The sequence below is a fragment of the Zootoca vivipara genome, chromosome 3, assembly GCF_963506605.1.
Source record: "Zootoca vivipara chromosome 3, rZooViv1.1, whole genome shotgun sequence".
Taxonomy (NCBI): Eukaryota; Metazoa; Chordata; class Lepidosauria; order Squamata; family Lacertidae; genus Zootoca; species Zootoca vivipara.
Window position 1 is genome coordinate 118,751,706 of NC_083278.1, and position 11,410 is coordinate 118,763,115.

Below are 11,410 nucleotides of genomic sequence, written 5' to 3' on the forward strand. Positions count from 1 at the left end.
GATTAATCCATTTTGCATTACTTTCTATGGGAAAGCGTGCCTTGGTTTTGGAACGCTTTGGTTTTGGAACAGACTTCCGGAACGGATTAAGTTTGAGAACCAAGGGACCACTGGACCATAATAGCTTAAGAAGACCCTGTTGGATTAGGCCAGTGGCCCATCTAATCCAGCATCCTAGAATCATAGAATCGTAGAGTTGGAAGAGACCACAAGGGCCATCCAGTCCAACCCCCTGCCAAGCAGGAAACACCATCAAAGCATTCTTGACATATGCCTGTCAAGCCTCTGCTTAAAGACCTCCAAAGGAGGAGACTCCACCACACTCCTTGGTAGCAAATTCCACTGCCGAACAGCTCTTACTGTCAGGAAGTTCTTCCTAATGTTGAGGTGGAATCTTCTTTCTTGTAGTTTGAATCCATTGTTCCGCGTCCGCTTCTCTGGAGCAGCAGAAAACAACCTTTCACCCTCCTCTATATGACATCCTTTTATATATTTGAACATGGCTATCATATCACCCCTTAACCTTCTCTTCTGTTCTCACAGTGGTCCAACCAGAGGCCTCTGGGAAGCCCACAAGCAGAAGATGAGTGTGGGAGTCTTCTCCCCTTCTGTAGCTTCCAGCAACTGGGATTCAGAAGCATCATGGCTCCAAGAGTTAAGTTAGAGCAGATCCATTGCACTGATGTAGAATTTCTGTGCTGTGCTCATCTTATGCACAAAAGTGCAGCCTAAGCATAAAACTGTTAAGGACCAGTTCAGGAAGAACCTAACGCATGAATGTTAAAGTGGAAAACAACCCCAGATGAGGTACAAGGAGGAGCCTGAGAGGTACTGTGAAAATAGGTTGAGTAAAGTTGCGTTTCAAGGACCGTGGTTAGATGAAGAGATGGTGAAGTGCAGAGGGACCAGAAGGTAATTGGGTTAAAGGATGAACAGCTAAGGTGAGGTATATCTGCTGCATAATTTGTGTGCTAGACTCTTTGGAATATGTCCTTTAATGTGTTACTGAATGCAGCCACCCAGAGTAGCTGGGGAAACACAGCCAGATGGGTGGGGTATAAATAATAAAATTATTATTATTATTATTATTATTATTATTGTTATTGTTGTTGTTGAAGTCTGACTGGTCACGGATCTGATGAGAGCCTCCGTACTTGAACCCTCAAGAAGTATTTTTCCCTCAGTGCTCAGCAGCCACTGACAACCCTCTCCTCCGTGAATCTGCCTAATCGTTTTTTAAAAAGCCATCCAAGTTGGTGGCCATCACTGCCTCCTGTGGCAGGGAGTTCCATAGTCTCTCTCCGCACTGTGTGTGAAGAAGGGCTTTCTTTGATCTCTCCTGAATTTTCCAACATCCAGCTTCATTGGATGTTCCCGAGTTCTGGCATTATGAGAGAGGGGGGAAACTTTTCTTTGCACACTCATTCTGCGCCATGCATAATTTCATGTCACATCTCGCTCATCTTTTTTTCTAAGCGTAAAAAGTCCCCAATGTTGTAGCCTTTCCTCACAGGAGAACAAGCAGTCCCCCTTCACAGGGAACTCTGGGAATTATGGCTCTGCTACAATGCAAAGAGAAAGAAGGCACCTTCTATCATATGTGGTGGAACTGTAAGATAATAAAAGAATTCTGGAAATGATATATAATGATTTGAAAAAAAAAAATGTTTAAAATAACATTTGTTTAAAAACCAGAAGTGTCTTTATTAGGAATTGTAGCCGCAGAAATACCAAAGGAGCAGAAAAGACTGTTGCCAGGATGCTTTTAGCCCAGAGATGACAAGGTCCGTACCAGAGTGGAATGGCAGACCAAGTTGATGGACTATGCAGAGGTGGTGAAAATGACCGGGAAAATCAGAAATCAGGAAGATCAAAATTTTAATAAAGAATGGGGGGAATTCATATTATAATTGGGCAACCACTGCAAACAATTGAACTTTTTAGGAGGACTCAAATAACGCTTGTAATGTAACAAGGACTTTGAATATAATGGACAATCAAATAATTGGAGCGACTTAAAATATGCAATAAAAAAGGACAAGTACGGAAGCCATGGAGCGGTGGAGGGAAGTCAAAAGATTCAAGAGAATCTTATGTATCTGTTTTTATTTGTGATTTGGAATGTAAACATTAATTTGTAAAACCAAATAAAAATTGTTGCTGTTGCTTAGTCGTTTAGTCGTGTCCGACTCTTCGCGACCCCATCCATTTAGCATTACTTTCTATGGGAAAGCGCACCTTGGTTTTGGAACGCTTTGGTTTCGGAATAGACTTCCGGAATGGATTAAGTTTGAGAACCAAGGTACCACTTTTAAAAATTATGCTATGGTCCATAACTAATATTTTTTTTAAAAGGAAATTGTGGCTCCCCTAACAACTCTCAGCACCCTTAACAAACCACAATTCTTCAGGGAAAGTCATCGCTGTTTAAACATAAGGGGTGGACGGGGTCTCAAGATGCCTGTACGTAAATAGCCGGACCGGAGAGCAGCTAGGAGCCAGATTAGAGATGGACCTACCGTAGGATCTCCCCCTTGGTAAGAAATGTCAGCACCTGCAGGAGAGATAATGCAACAACATGAACCATATATTGGATCTGATGGGGGCACCCAGCTCATGTAATAAAACACACATTGCAAGAACATAAGAAGGTAACAAGAGAATCCTGTTCTCACAATGGCCAGCCACATCCCTCAATAGGAAACCCAAAAGCAGGATTCCAGCATAAGAGCACCCTCCCTTTCTGTGATTTCCAGCTACAGGTATTTAGAATCTTCTTCTTCTTCTTCTTCTTCTTCTTCTTCTTCTTCTTCTTCTTCTTCTTCTTCTTCTTCTTCCTCTTCCTCTTCCTCTTCCTCTTCCTCTTCCTCTTCCTCTTCCTCTTCCTCTTCCTCTTCCTCTTCTTCCATAAACACGGTTTTAACAATGATGGGACCTGATGGGATACCTGCCAAAGTGGGTGGGATTTCGAACCATTGCTGCCTCCAACTGGGGATGCAGAGCTTAGGCATCCTGGCTGGTGGTCATCTCCACCCCCATCGCTCAGCCCGGACAATGAGGTCCAGCTCCAAGGGCCTTCTGGAGGTTCCCTCACTGAGTAGCAAAGCTACAGGGAACCAGGCAGAGGGCCTTCTCGGTGGTGGCGCCTGCCCTGTGGAACGCCCTCCCGCCAGATGTCAAAGAGATCAAGAACTACATAACTTTTAGAAGACATCTGAAGGCAGCTCTGTATAGGGCAGTTTTTAATGTTTGATGGTTTGTCATGTTTTTAATATTCTGTTGGGAGCTGCCCAGGGTGGCTGATATTAAAATGTAGCCCTATTAGCTTCTAAGGGTCCTTTAAGTTGCGCCCAGGCAGGGTCAGAGACAGCCAATAATGACACCGAGGGTTGAATCCAAAGAAAGAATTTAATTCTTATATTTAAGAGACTCTTGGTGATCAGCTCCACGACAAGAGTTCCGAAACACAAATTTGCAAAGCTTCTTATACACTTCTTGGGCTCCTTTCCCCTTCCTCTGTAAATGTGCGCACGCAAGGGGGTCATGGGTTACAAATCCATATTAGGAAAATCCGTATCCTGTCCTTCTCATAAACACAAAGGGGGTCACAAGTACATATAAGGAAGATCCGTGTCCGGTCCTGTGCATAAACACATGCTGACTCATGCTACGCCGGTAGCATCCTCACTCAGCCTTGAGTGGGGGCTTGAATTCCTATCTATCTTGCCTGCGCTTTGCGTCAGACTGCTAGCATCAGACAAGACAGTCATGCGGCCTTGATAGCTTAGCAGGGCATTCTGTATTACACTTTGGCCCACTTTGGTGCACAGACGCAGAGGCAAAAAGGAAAGCCTTTTAAGAAGCATTTTAGGGATATGGGGGGCTAAGCCATACAATCAGAATTATACAATGCAAACTATATGATCAGATTTAGCACAATAACACAATTGGCAAAGCTCTCCCTTCAGTAGTAGTAGTAGTATTACCATCTAGGTTGGCGGCCATCACAGCCTCCAGTGGCAGCCAGTTCCATAGTTTAACTCTGCATGCCATGAATAAGTCCTTCCTTTTACAGTCGTACCTCGGAAGTCAAACAGAATCCGTTCCAGAATCAACTTCCAAAACGTTTGGAAACCAAAGCGTGGCTTCTGATTGGCTGTAGGAAGCTCCTACGACCAATCGGAAGCTGCGGAAGCCCCGTCGGACTTTTGGGTTTCAAAGAATGTCCACAAACTGGAACACTCACTTCCAGGTTTGCAGCATTTGGGAGCCAAAACATCCAAGCACCAAGGCGTTTGGGATCCAAGGTCCGGCTGCATCTGTCCTGAATCTACCAACATTCAGCTTCATTGAGTGTATAGAAGTTCCAAGTGTTATGGCATAGCTGCCAAGTTTTCCCTTTTCTCGCGAGGAAGCCTATTCAGCATAAGGGAAAATCCCTTAAAATAAGGGATAACTTGGCAGCTATGGTGTTATGGGAGATTTTTTTAGCTATCCACTCCCTCCATGCCATGCCTAATTTTATGAAGTTCTACCATGTCACCTTCTTCCTCGCCTTTTCTCTAAAGTCTCAAATGCCACAAACTTCCTTCATTCAAGAATCATGAATATCTAGTGTAAAAAAAAAAAATTCCCAATGGTTGCAGAGCTGAGATAAAATGCAATGTTTAAAACTCCAGAGTTGAGTCATGGGCCTGGGTTAGGATCAATCAAAATGACAACAACTGCATTACCCTGCTGTGGATTTTGGAATTGCTTTTAATATTTTTAAAGCTGCTATGTCCTGGTGTTTTGTTCTGTTTTTGGTGTTAAAGATTGAACAAGGAAATACTAAACAGTGCTTTCTTTCCAACCCTGAGTGATAGCTTTGGTTTATTGGACAATACATCAATTCACACTTCCACACCTCCTTGAATATCTCAGAAGGGAGCCTACATTGAAGTTTTCACAGCCTGCATGCTTAATTACATGCAGGCAATGAATTAACCAATTAAGGCAGCTGACTAATCAGCTAAGGTGATTAATTGGTGGAAACTGCCTCATTCCCCCTCCCCCAACAAATGTGAGACTAATTTAGGGGCTTTCATGAGATCAATACTCCCATACATTTTTCAGGGGAGTTAAAATAGAATCATGGAACTGTGGAGTCGGAAGGATCCCTAAAGGATCATCTAGTCCAACCCCCTGCAATGCAGGAATCTCAACTAAAGCATCCACAATACTTCTGAGATCTGTAGATTTTGCTTGGAGGGACTTGAAGGGACTCTATTTAAGAGCGAGGGGAAAGTCACACATCTTCTGCAAGGTGTCAAGGAAAGCAAGGAAACCTTCATGTTGCTGTTGCCATGGGGGCGGCAGTCAGCTGCCCCCAAACCAGTACCTTCCGGACATTTATGGACCACCAGACACTCCCATCCGATCACAGTCTCTACCCTCTATGCCACACTGATGGGAGTGGTGGGTCCGAAATGCCAGGAGGGCACCAGCTTGGGGAAGGTTGCTGAAAGGCCTGGATGTGACCCACACTTACAGACAGGACCTCTCCTGCCTGTTTCAGCCATCTTCATCCCAGGTCAGTGTGGTTTCCCTTCAGCCAGACCTAGGGTGCGATACCTTGCTGTTGGCCAGGATCGTGGCTGGCATAAGCAGTGTGGCCTAGCGGTTAGAGACCTGGGAGACCAGGGTGCAAGTCCCCATTCAACCAGGAAGCTCATGGGGCCAGTCGCTGTCTCTCTTGTCCTCACAGGGTCGTTATGAGGATAAACTGGAGAGGAAGGGAGCCATGTATGACAGCAGATCAAATATAACAATGCAGGAGTGTTCTTTTGCTTCACGGACGACACAAGATATCTGTCTGGGACAAGTGACGATGACCAACAGGAGGGGCTGGGGGTTGTCTGTCCCACTGCTCACCTGATATTCTTCCAGGTCCTTTTTCTTCATGGAGTGACTAAAACACTGACCCATTCTCCTGCCCGGAATGTCAATCCCAGGGAGAAGAATGGAATGAGGGACCCAGTAACCATTGGTGACAGAATGCGCACCAGGGACCCAGGCCTGCTTCTGTCATAGGTTCCAATAGACTCTTCCCATAAAATGGGCATGGGGACATCCCTTGGCTCCAGAGAGCTGGAGGCTTGTGGGAATCTCTCCTCTGTTTTCATTGTAATGATCTGCAGGCTGTCATAGAATGTGTGTTTGTTTAATTTTTTGAAAAATGATCAACAGGTATGTCTTTAGCTGTTTCTGTTTTAGATGTCAGCCACTTTGTGTCTTTGATGAAGGGAAATTAATAGTAATAGTAATAGTACCACTGTATTCTGCTCTGGTCAGACCTCACCTGGAGTACTGTGTCCAGTTCTGGGCACCACAGTTCAAGAAGGATACTGACAAGCTGGAACGTGTCCAGAGGAGGGCAACCAAAATGGTCAAAGGCCTGGAAACAATGCCTTATGAGGAACGGCTTAGGGAGCTGGGTATGTTTAGCCTGGAGAAGAGAAGGTTAAGGGGTGATATGATAGCCATGTTCAAATATATGAAAGGATGTCATATAGAGGAGGGAGAAAGATTGTTTTCTGCTGCTCCAGAGAAGCGGACACGGAACCATGGATTCAAACTACAAGAAAGAAGATTCCACCTAAACATTAGAAAGAACTTCCTGACAGTAAGAGCTGTTCGGCAGTGGAATTTGCTACCAAGGAGTGTGGTGGAGTCTCCTTCTTTGGAGGTCTTTAAGCAGAGGCTTGGCAGCCATATGTCAAGAATGCTTTGATGGTGTTTCCTGCTTGGCAGGGGGTTGGACTGGATGGCCCTTGTGGTCTCTTCCAACTCTACGATTCTATGATTCTATGAAAAAGCTGGGGTTATAAATATTATTATTATCAGTGAGTGGTACTGGCCCCTCTTTTGTATTGTTGTTAATAAGTGTAACACTTCATGGTGACTACTTGGAGAGGCCCATCCCTTAGCTGTAGCTCTTGCAACCTGGCTCTTTCTTTTGGGGTGCTGATGAGGACCCACAAGTGGCCAGCTGAGTCTTACAAAGATCACTTCTCCTACCTGGGCAGTTATCTTTCCACAGGGGCTGGCACTGATGCCAAAATCCAGCATCGCCTGAGCTCTGCGAGTACAGCTTTCTCCCAATTGAAGTGCAGAGTGTTTGAGGACCGGGACATTCGCAGGGAAACCAGAATTCTTGTTTGCAAAGCTATTGTGCTACCAGACTTACTGAATGCTTGTGAAACGTGGACCACTTATAAACCGCATCTCCAACTCCTCAAAAGATTCCATCAATGGTGTCTCCGAAAAAATTTACACATCACTTGGCAAACTAATGCCAGTGTATTTGAAGAAGCAAAGATCACCAGTGTTGAAGCAAGGATTCTTCAACATCAAGTTTGTTGGACTGGTCATGTTCTGCAGATGCCTGATGATCGTCTTCCAAAGCAACTACTCTATTCCGAACTTAAAAATGGAAAGCGTAATGCTGGTGGTCAACAAAAGAGGTTTAAAGACTCTCTCTCAAGGCAAATCTTTTTTTAAAAGTAGTATAAACATGTTATTTTTTATACGAGCGCTCCAGTTGGAGAACAGCCTTTACCAATGGTGCCATGGGCTTTGAAGACACTCGAACTCAGGACACAAGGGAGAAACGTGCTAAGAGGAAGGCACGCTTGGCAAATCCACACTGTGATCAACTCCTGCCCGGAAACCCATGTCCCTTCTGTGGAAGGACGTGTGGATCCAGAATTGGCCTCCACAGGCACTTGCAGACTCATTGTTAAGACCGTGTTCATGGAAGACAATGTTAGTTGGCTATGAGTGATCGCCAAAGAAGAAGAAGGTCTTACAAAGAAACTTGCAACCTCCTCCTCTCTCCCCTGGAGTAAAGAACCTCAAGGATTGAATGGGATCACAGGGCAACATCCAGACTGCCTTCCCACCAGCTCGCAACATCCAGAGGAGCCTGCTGGATCAGGCCAGTGTGTTATCTAGTCCAACAGGATGCTCTCACACTGAGGATCTGAACACGTCAGCATTCTGTATTTTTAATCTTTTGTTGGAAGCTGCCCAGAGTGGCTGGGAAACTGAGCCAGATGGGCAGGGTAGAAATAATAATTTATTATTATTATTATTATTATTATTATTATTATTATTATTCCCTTTCCCACTGTTGAAGGCAGCAGTGCTTCTGAATACCAGTTGCTGGAAACCACAGGATGAGAGAGGCCAGGAGTGCCAGCTTGTCCCCACAACCATGGGTCCCCGGGGTTGTGGGTGCAGTGGTGTCGCAAGGGGGGCGGGGAGCAGTGCGCCCTGGGTGCCATGACTGAGGGAGGTGTGACAAGAAGGCCCCCTACAGGGTGCTTGTCCCGCCCCCCAGCGCGGTGGCGCAAGCAGCCATTGTGCCACCGCAGCCGCCTGTGGAGGCTCCTCCGTTCGCAGCTGCAGCCACCAGCAGAGGATCTCTCCGCCATCCATACGGCGTTCAAGGGCGGCAACAGCAAACCACTATGTACAACACATGCGTGGTGTCACACCCATGCGCTGTATGTAGCGATGCCACACATGCGTCGTACTTAGTGGCGCAACATGTGCGCAGCCGGCGGTTTGCCCTGCCCCGGGTGTCAGTTAGCCTTCGCTCGCCCCTACGTGGGTGCAATGCAGCATGCATGGCCCTGGCACTGAAATTTGTGGGTGCCCAGCCCCTTCATGGGGAATTTTGTGGGTGCATGAATATGAGAGAGGCAATGAATGCAAAGCCTGCTTGCAGAAAGAGAATGTGGTGCACAGACTAAGTGTTATGTACTGAGCTGAATCCTTGAACAATAGGATTCAGAATCAGCAGTCTGATTGGTCCGCAGGAGCCACCCAATCCAACTCCAGGTGGAAGTGAATCCGCAACCTGATTGGCCTGCAGGAGCAGCCAATCAGGCGGCTGGCAGAAGTCAATCCACAACCTGATTGGCCCACAGGTGTAGCCCTGAAGTAGCCAATCACGCCAAGGCCCATTGTGTAAATAATGTATATAAGCAGATGCTTTTGGGAAAAGGGCATTATTCTTCTCTTCTTCTCCTTGATGATTATGAGCTGAATAAAGAGCATGAAATTCACTCTCGACTCCGAGTATATTTCACTAAGGCTTCCAATCTGCGCCAGATTTAAGGTGGGGGGGGGGGTTCCCCCCACACAAGGCACCCAACGGACTCAATAATAATACAGTAATAACTTTGAGAAGATCCACTTAAAAAGGAACTATACCAAAAGGCATTATTGTTGAAATAAGACATATTGGAAGGGGTTTTTTTTGTCTCACTCAGGGTGCCGTATTACCAAAATCTGCCCTGTTTCCAATTCCCCCTTTGCAACCACAGCTTTAGCTACGGAGGGTTTATCACCCAATTGGAAGATTTGTGAAACTGAAAAGCTTTCATCTTTCTACACCATCCCAGGTTGGTGCCTTGTTTTGCCAATATCTCCACGCAGGAAGAAAACGGAGAGTAAAGCAGAATAATTCCCCACGGCACTTGCAAACTGTCACACATGCATTGCCAAACGGCTTTGCCTTGCGAAATGGGCTCTTCCTTTTTGAAAAAACAAACAAACCCACGAAACTCTCCTCCCGCCTCTCTGTGTTTGTAAGGGGGGGGGAGGGAATCTTCAGTCCCTTTTTAAAAACCAGTCCTGGTCCGGGTGGTCTTTTGAGGCCTGACCTGTCGCTTTCCAGCTGAGTAGACATATGGTCTTCATAGATAATTCAGAGTTTAACCACATTAGTCAGTCTAAAAATAAACTCTCCTGGAAGTGTGGGCCTTTGTCGTCGTCCTCAGAGAGGGCCACGTGGTTGTGGCAGCCATGCCAGCTGGAAGACTCAAGGCTGGGGCTCCCATTCGGACTTCTGCTCGTCTGCAGGATGGTTTGCTAAACAAATGAAGATCTAGCTGACCTTGGGGGGCAGATTGGCCACATCTTGAAAGGCCCTGATTTCCTCAGGGTGTGGTCTTAGAAGCACAGAGTTGTAGAGTGGCAAGGAACCCCGAGGGTCATCCAGTCCAACCCCCTGCAAGGCAGGAATAGAACCGTAATCGCTGCCCCCTTCCTGAAGATGAGGAGGGTCTGGCTCTGGTCACTGCTTGGATGAGTCGTTTTCTGGGAGCCACGTGGACAAGGCCTTGGGTTCCATGATGGAAGAAAGAGGAGACAAATGGATGGGAAAGGAAGGAAGGAAGGAAGGAAGGAAGGAAGGAAGGAAGGAAGGAAGGAAGGAAGGAACATGGGCATAGACGGGGGGCAGGAGGGGGCAGCTGCCCCCCTAGAAGCAGGGCTGGCGAAGCAGTCGTCCAAGGCGTCACGTTCTGGAGGGCGCCAAAGAAGAGGCAGAGGCTGGATGCAGCGCTCTTGTCCACCTCCGCCATGCCGCGCTACGGCTGGAGCCTCTTCCCTGCCGGCAGCGCCGCCCTCCAGAGCCTCGCCGGCAGCGCCGCCTCCACCATGCCGCCCTGTGCTGCAGCCAGAGTCTCCGTCCTGCTGGAGCCGCCCTCCACTTGCTCCCCGCCCGGAGGGGGAAGTGAACACTTTCAACAGGGGGAAAGTGAGAAATATGTTAAGAAGTGAATGAGATAAGTTCAGATATTAGGCATAGATATTGGAATGTGTGCTCTAAGAATAAGAATTGAAATTGGGATGAAGAAATCTGCCATGATTATTATTAGAAATTGTGAAAATCAGGAAGAGGGGATTTGAGGAAGTCATTAAGATAATGCTAAGAGATTCAAAATATGAGGCATTTGTTTGCTTGTTTCGTTGTTTTCTTTTTCCTCTTTTGTTTCTTTTCCTTTTTCCTTTTTAGATTTTAATGTAATTATGGAAAAATTAGCTGGGTGGACACTTTCCTTCCCATCCTGGAGCCTCTGGTGGCAGGGGGGGTTCGGGGGGGGGAAGAGCGAGGTGGGGAGAAACTCAACTATAAAATGGACTACCTTCGACTGCTCACCTTTCATGAGACTTGTGGCAGAAGGAGACTCGTGGAGGGAGGGAGAGAAGAAGGGGGAATATGTTTTGTATGTTTTTCTTTATTATGTAAAATTAATAAAAAATTATTATATATATTTTAAAAAACGGAGGGAGCCGTCCCTTCTCCCCGGCTGGCTGTGGGGCGGGCGGAGGGAAAGCCCCAGAGCCGCACAAAGCGTTTGGCTGGCTTTCCCTCCACCCGCCCCACAGCCAGCCAGGGAGAAGGGAGGCGTCCCTTCTAGCCGGCGATCACGGAGGGGGAGGAGGGGATCGGAACAGCCCGATTTCGGGCTGATCCTGGCGCCCCCTCACCCCTGCCGATCACGGAGGGGGAGGAGGGGATCGGAACAGCCCGATTTCGGGCTGATCCTGCTCCTGATGCCCCCTCGCCCTTGTC

General features: G+C 46.9%; 1 protein-coding gene across 1 annotated transcript in view; it reads right to left on the reverse strand.

Annotated features, from left to right (window-relative positions):
* Positions 1 to 10,415, reverse strand: part of CIB4 (calcium and integrin binding family member 4) — a 31,553-nt gene extending 21,138 nt beyond the window's left edge. The window contains exon 1 of the mRNA XM_060273286.1: positions 10,353 to 10,415. Coding sequence (XP_060129269.1) covers positions 10,353 to 10,415 — 63 coding nt within the window. The remainder of the gene's footprint in view (positions 1 to 10,352) is intronic.
* Between the last annotated feature and the right edge of the window lie 995 nt (positions 10,416 to 11,410).